Genomic DNA, 14,699 nt, shown 5'->3' on the forward strand with positions numbered 1-14,699 from the left:
CTTTCTTATCTGCCTATTTATCTTTCTGCATTTTCACTGGAGCTCATCCAAACTCCATCTGCCCTACACCCTAATCTGCACAGTCTTCCTCACAGATTAACTTTGTGTTTGTTGCCCTACATTGTTTAAGCTATTCATTTATTTTAACTTGGGTGGTCATGTATCTTCACTGCCCTTTTTCTACCCTGACTCTGTTACGTCTTTCAGTTGTGCAATCTTCCAATTCTGGATTCCTTAGCTATCTTGACTTTTGAGTTGTGTCATCTAACGTGACTATTCTGGATTTTCTATTTTGTTCCTTTGCTTTACTATTTGCAATGTTCAAGTTCAATTTATTGTCATTAAACTATACACGTATACTGCCAAACGAAACAACTTTCCAGTCCAAGGTGCACAACACTGCATATAATTTTCATAATACATAAAGTAATATTATCACAAATTAACAAAATTATTTATTTAAAGATGCGGCGCAGAGTAGTCCCTTCCAGCCCTTCAAGACGCAGCCCCCAACATCCCTGATTTTAATCCTAACCCAATCACGGGACAATTCAGACCATAAGACCAGAAACTCAACAGGAACACATTATGGCACATCAAAACCTTTTCACTATCAACAAGGCAGCAGTTGGACCATAAGATGCAGGAGCAAAATTAGGCTATTTGGCCCATTGAGTCTGCTGCAACATTTCATCATGGCCGATTCAGTTTTTCCCCTCTCAGCTATGATCTGTTGCCTTCTCCCCATATCCCTTCATGCCTTGACCAATCAAGAATCTATCAATCTCAGTCTTGTAAAGACTTGACCTCCACAGCCTCTGTGGCAACAAATTCCACAGGTTCATCACTCTCTGGCTAAAGAAATTCCTCCTCATCTTTGTTCTAAAAGGACGCCCCTCTATTCTGAGGCTGTATACTGTGGTCCTCGACTCTGCCACCACATGAAACATCCTCTCCACATCCACTCTATCAAGACCATTCAACAATTGATAAGTTTCAATTAGGTCACCCCTCATTCTTCTGAATTCTAGTGAATACAGGCCCAGAGCCATCAAATACTCTTCATATGACAAGTTGTTCAATCCTGGAATCATTTTTGTGAACCACATTTTAACTCCAGTGTCAGCATATCCCTCCTAAGACAAGGAGCCCAAAACTGCTCACAATTCTCCAAGTGAGGTCTCATCAGTGCTTTATAAAGCCTCAACATTATATCCTTGCTTTAATATTCTAGTCCTCTTGAAATGAATGCTAACATTGCATTTGCCTTCCTCACCACAGACTCGACCTGCAAATTAACTTTTAGGGAATCCTCCTTTTTCTCCCTTTGTCCCTCTGAATATACCTCTTGCCCATCCTCTGGGTCCCCCCCCCTTGTCTTTCTTCCCAGACCTCCTGTCCCATGATCCTCTCGTATCCCCTTTTGCCTATCACCTGTCCAGCTCTTGGCTCTATCCCTCCCCCTCCTGTCTTCTCCTATCATTTTGGATCTCCCCCTCCCCCTCCAACTTTCAAATCCCTTACTCACTCTTCCTTCAGTTAGTCCTGACAAACTGTCCGCCAGAGAAAGCAGGATCTCCCAGTGGCCACACATTTTAATTCCACATCCCATTCCCATTCTGACATGTCTATCCACGGCCTCCTCTACTGTAAAGATGAAGCCACACTCAGGTTGGCGGAACAACACCTTATATTCCGTCTGGGTAGTCTCCAACCTGATGGCATGAACATCGACTTCTCTAACTTCCGCTAGGCCCCACCTCCCCCTCGTACCCCATCTGTTATTTTTATGCACACATTCTTTCTCTCACTCTCCTTTTTCGCCCTCTGTCCCTCTGAATATACCTCTTGCCCATCCTCTGGGTCCCCCCCCCCTTGTCTTTCTTCCCGGACCTCCTGTCCCATGATCCTCTCGTATCCCCTTTTGCCAATCACCTGTCCAGCTCTTGGCTCCATCCCTCCCCCTCCTGTCTTCTCCTATCATTTTGGATCTCCCCCCCCCCCTCCAACTTTCAAATCCCTTACTCACTCTTCCTTCAGTTAGTCCTGACGAAGGGTCTCGGCCTGAAACGTCGACTGCACCTCTTCCTACAGATGCTGCCTGGCCTGCTGCGTTCACCAGCAACTTTGACGTGTGTTGCTTGAATTTCCAGCATCTGCAGAATTCCTGTTGTTAACATCTTTGTATATCTCCTCTGCACTCTCTTTATAGTATCCACATCCTTCCTGTGAAGAACTAAACACAGTACTTCAAGTGGGGTCCAAATAAGGTCTTGTATAGCTGTAACATTACCTCATGGCTTTTGAACTCAATCCCATGGTTGATGAAGGCCATCACACCATACACCTTAACAACACTGTCAACCTGTGCAGCAGCTTTGAGTGTCCTGTGGGCGTGAACCCCGAGATCTCACTGATTCTCCACACTGCCAAGAGTCTTAATATTATATTGTCTTCAAATTTGACCTACCAAAATGAACCACTTCACACTTATGTGGGTTGAATTCCATCTGCCAATTTTCAGTCCAGTTCTACATCCTATTGATGTCCCACTGTAATCTCTGACAACCCTCCAGACTATCCACAACACCCCCAGCTTTTATATCATCAGCAAACTTACTAACCCACCCTTCTACTTCCTCATCCGGGTCATTTATAAAATTTTACCAGTCTACATGCATATTGAACCCCTTAGGACTATTGTAACATTACCCTTTTGGCATGCATTTTGTATCTCCTGTTACATCCTTACTACTATTTGGGGGTCTGTATAGTTAAAAAATACACGTGGACTAAGATGTTAACTGTCCTGTGCTATCACCAGTGGGATCATCAGTTGATCTGCCACCTGTTTTCAGGAGTTTCGGCCCGCTTATGATCAAGATTCCCTTGAGCTGGTGGGCCAGCAGTGCTAAAGCACCACCTCCCACTGGTGAGCTTAAAAACTTGGCATCTGCCTCTATCAGAGTTGTTGGTCACTTCCATCCAACAGATCGTCTACTCTTCAGGTGTCTGTGCAACTACTGAAGGCAAGATATGTATACACTGTCTGACTATCTGCCCCTCTGGACATACTTGGTCCACACCCATGCTGAACCTTTCTCTGCTGCCTCAGCTACAGCCCTGCTGGTTGACTTGATCTCTCTTCTAGTGAAGCCAAGGTCACGCAGCCACTTCTGGAGAGTGAACGCAATAAACCCACGGCAGCCTACTTCGAATGGATAGCATGAGACTTTCCACCCTCTGTCTCTGCACTCTGATCTTAACTCTGCATACTTGGTTAACTTGCGCTCATGGGCTTCATCAATGTTGTCTTCCCAGGGAACTGTGAGTTCACCAGTCACCGCTTCTCTACTGGTGTCAGACCATACGATTATATCTGGACGCAATGTTGTGAAAGCTATTTGCTCCGGGAAACTGCCTTTCCCATCCAGGTCAGCCTTGACACACCAGTCGTTGGCTGAAGAAAGTATGCTTGATCGTGAGCCTGTGCTGTACACCCTTGACTTGGAGCCTTCTTTCACAAATAGTATGCGATGTTCTGTGCAGCATGGGACATGAGATAAGTTGTGCTGCAGTACTCTCTGCTCAACTGCTTCTGTTACAACTTTGAGAACATTGTTATGTCTCCAAGTGTACATGCCGCTGGAAAGATTGACTCTGCGTGCACTCAAAATATGTTGAAGTGTTCCCTTCTCGCCACAAGCAGCACACCTGTCTGTCTTATCTTCATACCAGGTGCTGAGGTTGGCAGGTGTTGGGAGCAGATCGTACGTTGCTCTGCATAGAAAAGAAATGCGGAGCGGTTCCATCTGCCACAGAACATCCCAAGATAGATGTCGTTGTTCAACACTTTCCCACCGGGTCCAAGCCCCTTGTTTGGCCAGGCCAGCTGTTTTAGTTAAGCTCTTCTCCTCTTCTACCTCTCCTACTTCTTGTGTTACAAGCTCATGGCGCTCCTTACCTGTAGAAGATGACCACCACTTGTGGGTTGTCCATCCAAGTCCCTGGTGGCCTAGCTGGATAGCCCCAACCGTCTCCTTGTGCTTCAATCTAGACTCTGCCTCATCAACTGCTACACGGGCTGACCACTTCCTGCCTGATCTCACATCCGGCTGGGTGTTCTTGATGACAGGGTCTTTTGAGTCTCGAAGCATCAAGAATGATCTTACCTTGGCTACCTTGACCTCCTCAACAAGGGATTGCACTGGGATGGTAAGCTTTGTCTGGCTACTGTGGATTGCAACATTGGTGAGGCTGCTCGGTACTCCAAGCCACTTCTTCACATACTTGTTGATCTTCCGTTCCATTGCCTCAACATGGGACATTGCCACTTCATAGACAGTTAGTGGCCACATTATCTGTGGCATCAGTCCCTACTGCAAGCACCACAACTTCAACTTGCCAGGCAAGCCACACTTGTCAACAGACATCAGACCTCTGCTGATCTGTTCTCCTGTCTTTTGAACCCTCTTGGTGTCTTAACTGGTTGGTCCTGAGTGGATGAAATCCCCTCTCCACAAAGGGTGAAATAAAAGTCAACCAGCTTTCCTCTCCTAAGAACAAGCTCCTTGACTTCTTGGTCTTGAACTTCATTCTTCCCCAATCCATCAGCTCCTCGAGTCTAGATAGTACATTTTCCACTGCCTCCGTGCTGGGACCCAAAAGTTTGAGATCGTCCATGAACGCTCATATTGGTGGTAACTCCTCTCCGCCATCAAGTGCGACACCTGGTCCCACTGATTCTGCAGCCCTCACAATAACCTCCATGGCTAACACAAAAAGGATGGGTGAAATTGAACATCCTATTGGGATTCCAACATCCAAACTCTGCCACCTAGTTGTAAACTGCTGAGTGGAAAACCTCATCCCGAAATCGTTGTAGTACTGCATAACTAAGTTCCTCACTTTAGCAGGAATCTATAGGAATTCCATCGCAAACCCAATCAGGACATGGGTAACAGAACCATATGCATTTGCCAGATCAAGCCAAACTACAGCCAGATTTCTTCTCAAACTTTTTGACTCCTGGATGGTATGCCATGTCATACTAAAATGTTCAAGGCATCCTGGGAAGCCTGGTATTCCTGCCTTCGGCTCAGATGTATTTGCTAATCCATTCTCAATCACAAATGAAGATATTCTTTCTGCCAGAATGCTACACATAATCTTACTTTCTACATTCAGGAGTGAAATTGGTCGGAACTGATTCAATGTAGAAGAATTCTCTTCCTTTGGGATGTATATTCCTTCAGCCTCACTCCATGACAAAGGAACAACACCTTGTCTCTACACCACCTTTAACAATCTCCACAAGTATTTCCTCAGCTGTTCACACTTCTTGAACACCTTATACAGCACTCCATTAGGTCCTGGCACTGAGCCTGACCTTGCCTTTCTGATGAACCTTTCAACTTCTGCCGGTTTGGGTTCTGACAGATCGAACTTCACTCCTGGCTCGGTAGGCTTCACAAGCCCTGAAATGTCAAGCAAAGGAGCCTCCTGCTGTTCGTTAGAGTAAGTGCTTGCTAGGTGATCCTCAAGTTCTTGTTGAGAGATGTTAAGCTGCCCGCTCTTACTTTGTTCAGACAGTTTCTTTGTAAACTCGTGAGGGTTCTCAGAGAATGACTTTCTTGCCTTCTCTCTCTTCTTTCTCTTTTTACGTTGTGACTCTGCACGACAGAGTGATGCTAACTTTATTCGAAAATGTGCTCGGAGATCAGCAAGCCCTGGCTTGTCACCCTCACTTGCTACATTCCACCTCTGTCTCAACGATCTAAGCTCTTTCCTCAACCTACTAATCTCCTTCTGGCGCCTGCTTGGTTGCTGTGTAGGCTTTGCTTTCTTCAACTCAACCAAACCAAACCTGTACTTTCCAACATCGTAAATCATATCGTCCATCACTTCCAACTTTCTCTTTGATGTTCCCCTGAGAGTGTTCTCCAACATCATATTGATATCCTCATCAAATACACACCAAGCCTTCTCATTGCTGGCCACTTGACCTTCCTCTTCTTCTCTACCTCCTCACCACCGCCATCATGCGAAGAATCTACCTGGGTACTGTGGTCTGAAACCTGACCTGGATTATCTCTCGTCTGACCTGGAGTATGATGACACTCTCCAGAGCGAATCGCTGTGGCTTGTGAATCAGTGGTTGAAAAGGCCACGTCACCTGTATATAACTCCCATAAGGGTCTTTTTACCCTTGCAGTTTCTTAGCTCTATTCACAAACATTCAACACCTTCCAAACCTATGTCACCTCAGTTTGCAATGACCAATTGGACCTACCAGGTATGTCCTTGGACTGTGGGAGGAAGCTGGTGTACCTGGGGGAAAACCCATGCATTCCACAGAGCGAACGTACAGACTCCTTGCAGATGGTGCTGGAATTGAACTCTGAGCTCAAGTATGAGCTGTCATAGTGTCGCGCTCACCACTACTGTACCATGGCGCCCATAATAAGGTGCATTTGCAACACAGGTTAAAATGTAAACACTGTAACACTACTAGCTCTTGTGTGAGGAGACCTGGGTGGTTTTATGGCCTGGGGGAATAAACTGTTTCCCATCTTAACAGTTTTTGTCCTACCTCATGGCAGTGGTTCAGAGGGATTATTAGATGGATGAGAGGAGGATCATTGACAATGCTAAGGGTCCTGTATATGCATCGCTCTGGATAAATATCTCTGGGTAGAAGAGAGACCCCAATGATCTTCTCAGCAGTTCTTGCAATCTTTTGTAGGAACTTGTGGGTAGGTGCCTTGCGATTCCCATACCAGACAGTAGCCAGGACACTTGATAGTGCTCCATTTGAGGGGGAGAAAAGTTAGAATTAAGCCTCGCTTGTCCCAATTTCCTTGTGAAGTGGAAATGCTGCTGTGCTTTCTTGACCAGAGAGGTGGTGTTGAGGGACCAGGTGAGATAGTCCATTATATGCACTTCCAGAAATTTGGAGCTCCTAACCTTCCCCACGGAGAAGCTGTTAATGTGTAGTGAGTGGTCAGCCTGCACATACCTAAAGTCCACAATCATCTCTTTAATCTTGTCCACATTAAAACTCTATTGTTGTGTTTGCACCATTCTACCAGCTGCTCTATCTCCTCTCTGTACGGCGTCTTGTCGTTGAGGCCAGCTGTGCTATAGGTGAACTTGATGATTTGATTTAAACTGGATCTAGCAATACAGTTATGCATCAGGAGAGTGAGCAGAAGCAAGCTGAACACGCAGCCCTAGGGTTGGGTGCGGTGGGGAGCACCATGCTCAGCGTAATGGATCTAGAGATATTTCTGCCAACAGGGACTGACTGTGACCTTTCTGTCAAGAAGTCCAAGATCCAGATACAGAGAGAGGTGCTGAGACCCAGTTTACCCACCAGCTTCTGAGGAGTGATCGTATTAAATGCCAAACTGAAGTTGATAAACAGCGTCCTGGTGTATGAGGCACCACTTTCCAGGTGAGACGGGACGCAGTGGAGTGCAGAAGCTATGGCATCATCGCTGGACTGATTTGAGTGATATGCAAATTGGAAAGGGTCCAATGTAACAGAAAGATAGGAATTAATGTGATCCATAGCCAGCTACTCAAAGCACTTTGGTTTGGTTAAATGTTATTCATGGAAATTTAAGAGCCATGCAGACTCATTTTTTAAATTGATGCCTCTAAACTGATAATATTATTGCTGATCTGAGAGAGCTTGGATAACCTTCTGTTTCTTTATAGTTTCAAATGACTGGGAAGCTTATATTATCCAAAGATCAACTTGTCAGAGTTGATCAACTATATTTCCTGTAATGGGCTAGGTAATAGAACAGTTGATTTTTTTTTTTAAATTTCAATTGGTGTCCTGTTTGCCCCATAGATAAGGTAAGCTGTATTGTAAGAAAAAAGCTAATGTGCATATCAAGTTTTTTGTATCTTCCGTTATTAATACCATATTGGTTCATGTTTGAAAAATACCATTCAGTCCATTTTTGAAGAGTGGAAAATTGAGCTCTATATTTCAGTAGCTCACACTCAGAATAAAAGTTGTTTGTGCAATATTTGGATATTGTTGTTTACCTAGATACAAGACATGAAGAAAGAAATGAAGTCCACATAGTAATGGCCAATGATAATGAACCTGAGGAAAAACTAAAAACTGATGATCCTATTTCAAAAAAAAAATTCTTTTAAAACTTATAGATGAGCTAGACACATAGATAAGTTTTATGTAAAAAGAAATGAGTTTGGGAAATGTGCTGTTTTTGAGAATTGAGTGGCTGTATTAATACAGAAGCAGTTAGTATCAATCTATGCATTGGAATGTGTCTATTTAATTTTGGGTTTACACATTAGAGTTGAAGTTTGCTGTAGTACATCTTCTGCACCTGTGGCAACAGATGAATTCTGGAAACACTAAAATGATTGCTTACATCTTTTTTAATGCCATTTGAGTTCAACAATGCTAGTCAGTTGTTTTGCTGTATGTAGGATAGTATGTATTTGAGAACTGATTCATGACTTCCAATATATAGGAAGGAAATCAGTATTAATAATCAAGACCCACAATCTCCTTCCTAAATTTCAAAATTTTGACAGATGGTCATATTAGGGCAGCACAGTAGCGTGGTAGTTAGCACAATGCTTTTATAGTGCAAGCGGCCTGTAAGGAGTTTGTACATTCTCCCTGTGATTATGTAGGTTCTCTCACACAGTCCAAAGACCTACTGGTTTGGTAGGTTAATTAGTCATTGTAAATTGTCCCCTGATTAGGCCAGAATTAAATCAGGGGACTGCTGGTTGTCATGGCTTGAAGGGCCTATTCTGTGCTGTATTTCCAATCAATCAATTAAATCTAAATGGAACAGTTGAACTGAAATTGATGCTTGTGATGTCTGCAGTGATATGCATTCCAACAGGTGGTTTGACAACCAAAAGACTCGATAGCAGAGTTCAAATGTTCTGCTATTTTCAGTATCAAAATTAATTAGTCAGGCAAATTATTTTAGAATCTTTAACAAAGTAAGTGTTCCTTAGAAAATTCATAGTTCAATTGTTAATGAAGCCCTGATGCAAAAATGTACCTCGAGTTATTGGGATAAGTGAGAAAAATCTTGGATGTACATTTTAGGGATTGTCTTACTGGGATGAAAAATGCATGGGGTTCATGCAGGGAATTGCAACATGTTAGCCTATGCGTCTAATAAAGGTAAGGTGATGAGTAGTGGGCACTGGAAATTGGAGACTTGCAGGAGACCACAATTAATTACATGACTAATAAAACCAGGAAAGGGTATTTACTTTTGTGGATCCCACCCTCCAAAGTCTCCATTAATTGCTAATTTTTTTTTATCAACTGTACTAAATGTTCTAATATACAGTCAATATTTGTATTTTAACAGATTTTAGGTATTATATGTTAAGCATAATGTTACTGATGTATATGGAAAAATAAAAACTATTTCAAAGCTCTGAATAGGATACTTTATTTGTAATATATATTATTGTCTTCCAACCGACAACAAAAAAACACTTAACGTTATTACTTTGGGTATTTCGTGAGATCCTGCGACTGATGCAAACTCATGAGCTTTTGAATATCTGGTTGCAACTTGGTTAAAGATAATCAAAGATCACCTGTTTTCACAACATCAAGATGGCAGTCTTTTGATGGCAGGTGAAGAGCTTGACTAAACTCACATTCGACTTGATAAGAATCCAATTAAAAACAACTTCGCTTTCTCCCAGAGCTGTGGAAACCTATTTTGAATATCACTAGTTGTTCAGAAATTTTCCTTGCTGCATTTGAAGTTTGCTTGAGCTGTTCTATCACTCTGCACAGAGGTCAATCAGACATTCTTTCAATGTGGTGTCAACATCATTCACATTCACTCCAAATGAATCCACCACCCAATCTAGATTTAATTTTGTAAGCAAATATTTTTAAACGCTATTATATATGCAAATTCTGTGGTTCCAAAATTAAATTACATTTGTTTATGCCTGCTACAAAATCTGGCAAGGCCCCCGGGGGCCCATGTTGAGAACCACTGGCCTAGGCCACTCTTGCCACGTTTCCCAAACCTAAGACCCTGAACACCAAAGACAGCGGCAGCCAAAACAAAGTAAAATCATAGCTCGGTGACATCCCTTAAAGTTGCACATTATTTTTGCTTGGAAGTAGATCATCTATTCCTTCATCTCAATTCTGGAATTCTTTATCAAACAACATTATAAGAGTGTCTTCATCATAAATAACAATTGAAACAGTTCAAGAAGATAGCACTTCACTATCTTCTGTCGGGCATGGGCAGCTGATGATGAACAATAATTGCTGGCCTTGCCAGTGATACTCACATCTTGCAAAATAAATGTTAAAAAGCAGTGTAGCCAATTGCCTGCTGTTCAATGTCTTCCGCTTTCTCATGTAAATGCTTAAATCCTAATGTCTTCTGCTTTCTCATGTAAATGCTTAAATCCTAATCTCTTTACTTCAGTATTAAGATTATTATCAATTTGGTATTCTGCTGCAGTTTCCACTACTTTTGTCCTATTTGTAGAATAAAGAATGGTTCTGTACAGTAGTTCAGTGTAGTTAGTGGCCCAAGCGATAGAATGGGGGCGAATTGTGCCTTCCTAGAGCTATTGATTATGCATTTACAGTTCATAAATCAGTTCTTTAAACTTTTATTCTGCTTTTTTAGTAATCCTAACACTAGGAAGAAAATTGGAGCCCAAAATAAAATCAGACTTCACATCTGTAGGCTCTAATGTCCTTGGGACATGACAAAATGTTTTGCAGCAATTCAGGGATTCTTAATGGGTGGACAATGTAAAGAAAAATGTAATAGATGTTTATACATAATCAGTCACCACAAAAAGCAGTATGGTAATTCTCAAACACGAGGAAATCTGCAGTTGCTGGAATCTGGTCCTGACGAAGGGCCTTGGCCCGAAACGTCGACTGTACCTCTTCCTATAGATGCTGCCTGGCCTGCTGCGTTCACCAGCAATTTTTATGAGTATGGTAATTCTGTTTTGGTCTGAGATTGGGATCATTTTCTTTCAAGTGGTAAGGCTGTATAATAGTGTTGATTTGTACTTGAGAGGCAATGGTACCATTGATTTAATGTCATCATCTCTAATTCAGAACTCCTTTTACTCAGTAGTAGACTACCAATCATGATTGTGTCAAATCTATAGAGTGGGATGAGAAATGCACAACCTAACAATAAGGTTAATGAGCACTTGCAATTGAGTCACAATCGATATAAGTGGGAGTAGCTGGAAATCTGTGTGAGACTCCAGTCAGCAGGTTGCTGACTTGGTCACAACAATTAGCAGTTTAGCTTCAATAAGTTGTAGTTTCGAGTTACATTTTTTGGTATCTATTTTTGTGATCAAGGTTCCTGATTCTTATCCATTTCAAGAGCTATAATGTCTATTAAAAAAGAACACACCACTTGCAGGTAACACGAGGAAATCTGCAGATGCTGGAATTTCAAGCAACACACATAAAAGTTGCTGGTGAACGCAGCAGGCCAGGCAGCGTCTCTAGGAAGAGGTACAATCAACGTTTTGGGCCGAGACCCTTCGTCAGGACTAACTGAAAGAAGAGCTAGTAAGAGATTGAACACTGCAATAATTTCCTTGGCAAACTTAAACTGCAATTGGTTCTGTATCATTTTCTTTAAAGGACCTTGCTTAAGTAAATGTTTTGTCATTAAAGGTTAATGTAATCTGGAATGCCATTTTTCTTAATACCTGTTTGCCCTATTCAATGTGATCCAACACTTGAGGATTTGTAAGTTTTGCTGCTATCCATTGTCATTACTGTCTTCCTTTGATGTGATCTACAAGGTATGGGGCCTGATTTTGTCGAAACAGAATATGTAAAGACACTTTCCCACGACGCACCCCCACATAGAGGTGAAACTTTCTTCTGAGTATTTTTTCTGTAGTTAGATGTATTTATTTTATTGTGCTAAAATTAAGGGCTTAAAATTGGCATCGGGAATTGGATATATATTTTTTGTTAATGATGTTTGCGTTTAAAAAAAAATAATGCCCACCCTCACCTTCTCCTTCTCCCTCATCAGACATGTATATACCGAAATCATCCAAAAGTTCATGCAGCTTTTCATGAAGTGAATAACGGTTAATCTCTGCAATACTATTGGTTTCTGTGTCATACACTTGAGAAAGTGTCAATGTTAATTTTGAGTTCCTAGCCTTCCAATTTTACAGGCTTCAGTGGTGCAAGATGAACATATTTGGTTTTTATCCTTCTAAAACAAATTATTGCATTTGTTATTAATGTATTGAAGGAACTTCCATTTGATTTATTATTGTAGTAGAATAATTAACTTCATTGCATTAAACTGAAAGCATTTAGTATGATGGCATTGTGCCCATTAATTTGGAGATGCTGTATGCTTTTGAAACTAATGGCATTGACTTGTACAAGAAGTATTAAAAGAAACTGGTTTACTGCAAGCCAGCAACCCCGATATGATAATTAGAGATGGAGCTATAGATATAGTATTTGAAGAAACATGCTGTATCTTAAAGTCATTATTTGGTTGTAAGCGCAAACACGAGGAATTCTGCAGATGCTGGAAATTCAAGCAACACACATCAAAGTTGCTGGTGAACGCAGCAGGCCAGGCAGCATCTCTAGGAAGAGGTACAGTTGACGTTTCGGGCCGAGACCCTTCGTCAGGAGTAACTGAAGGAAGAGCTAGTAAGAGATTTCTCTTACTAGCTCTTCCTTCAGTCAGTCTTGACGAAGAGTCTCGGCCCGAAACGTCGACTGTACCTCTTCCTAGAGATGCTGCCCGGCCTGCTGCGTTCACCAGCAAATTTGATGTGTGTTACTTGGTTGTAAGCTGGGTTTTTTCACATTCTTGTATTTATTGTCAAAATTCCAATTGTAATAATTTTACTGATTTTTCAGGTAACAAGAATTTTGTTTCTTCTTATTGCAGCTAAAGATTGAATATATTTCTATCTTCCCTTTGGGTACCCTCTACAGGAGAATATCAGTTTTCGTTATACATGTTTGATGGACAAACAGAGCAGCACATGTTTGAGCCTCATCTCTGTGATGACAACATTAATATAAAACAGAAACAGTCATTTATTTCTAACAAAATAGCGCTGACTGCTTTCAGCTGGTTCTTTATATTATCTTCACACAGATCAAGTGGTTGCAGCAGTTTGAACTTATTACTGTGATCTTAACGTCGGCAGCTTTCAGGCAGATCCTATGCTTTATTTGTACATCTAGACTTAATGTGAATGCATGTGATAAACAGGAGGTGGTAACTTTAGTTAGGGACCTTCAAATGAATAATGTTGTCAGCTCTTGCAAGAATCTGATTGACAGCTCTCCATTTGTTGCTGGAATGGCCCAGGAGGGCTCCCAGATCCCCCCTCAAATTTATAGCAATGCTGACAGAGAACTTGATCTGTCAACCAAGATTTGCCCTGGAGAAGGGAATAAACCCTATCTGGTGAAAGCTGAGAATACAATGGCAAAACGGTATTTGAAAACAAGAGAACAAACATTTTATGAAGATGGTAAAGGAATTACTGGAATGGGAGGAGATGCAAATGACTCTGACTCAGATGATCAAGGCTCTTATAACCAGGAGCAAATCATTGTTGAACTGAACCTTAATAATCAGACTTTACATGTGTCCAAAGGGACAGAAGGTGTAGCTTCACATTCTGAAAAATCAGCCATGGTTGATTCAAGTGATGCAGAAAATGAAGGGGGTGATGATGATGAGGATGATGTTGACGTAGAAGATGGTGGACATGATGAAGAAGTAGAAGATATCAAACAAGGCAAACCTAAGGAAATAACCAGATTGAAAGCAATAAAAACAACTTTTTTAAGAGAAAGTACAAAGATTCAGCTGCCTGAACAGAGAAAGAAAAAAAATAAGGTTTCTGGACCTCCAACACAGAAAGAAAAGCAGATTGAAGAAAAGCAGAATCTCACCTGTGAAAAATGTCCCAGAGTCTTCAATAATCGTTGGTATCTTGAAAAACACATGACTGTGACTCACAGTCGAATGCAGATATGTGATAAGTGTGGAAAAAAATTTGTGTTGGAAAGTGAACTTGTTCTTCACCAGCAAACTGAGTGTGAAAAGAATATTCAGGTAGGCTACAGCTTTTGTAATGTTAATAAATTATAAAGTTTTCATATTTTGAAGCTAGTGGAGCATCAGAAGTTGTAAAAAAGATATTTCTTTCAGGATTTGCTTCTTTGAAGGATATACATCATGTTTTCAAGCTTTACAGGTTTTATCCCAGGCAGAGTTAACTTCGACTGAAGTGAAATGACTCGCTGATAATCCAACAGTGCTGTAGTATTAATTGAGTTGGGTGTTCATGGATAGATCAATGGGTTATTAACCTTTCCCATCAACTACATGCAGGTGGAATCAGACCTAGTTGTTACCAACATTATCTCCATTGTTGAAATGACATCTCTATGGAGTAGAGGATGCACTTGATTCCTTCCTCTGTTGCAGTAGTTTTAACATGCCCTTATACAGATCTCAAAACACAATAAGTAACTAATCCTAAAATATAAATTTATTTTCATATACTACTTGAAATAAAAATGACTTGAAGAGATCATCACCCAAGAATAGCTTTGTGGAACTGAAGTAATAACTTAGTGATAACACGTTAATGAACAG

General features: G+C 41.3%; 1 protein-coding gene across 1 annotated transcript in view; it reads left to right on the forward strand.

The window, feature by feature from the left end:
• The first annotated feature begins 13,021 nt into the window (after positions 1 to 13,021).
• The window catches only part of znf652 (zinc finger protein 652), an 86,707-nt gene continuing 85,029 nt past the window's right edge, over positions 13,022 to 14,699 (forward strand). Inside the window, 3 exon segments of the mRNA XM_063037067.1 lie at positions 13,022 to 13,052; positions 13,055 to 13,162; positions 13,165 to 14,153. Coding sequence (XP_062893137.1) covers positions 13,046 to 13,052; positions 13,055 to 13,162; positions 13,165 to 14,153 — 1,104 coding nt within the window. The 5' untranslated portion in view covers positions 13,022 to 13,045.

Source organism: Mobula hypostoma, chromosome X1 (assembly GCF_963921235.1).
Source record: "Mobula hypostoma chromosome X1, sMobHyp1.1, whole genome shotgun sequence".
Taxonomy (NCBI): domain Eukaryota; kingdom Metazoa; phylum Chordata; class Chondrichthyes; order Myliobatiformes; family Myliobatidae; genus Mobula; species Mobula hypostoma.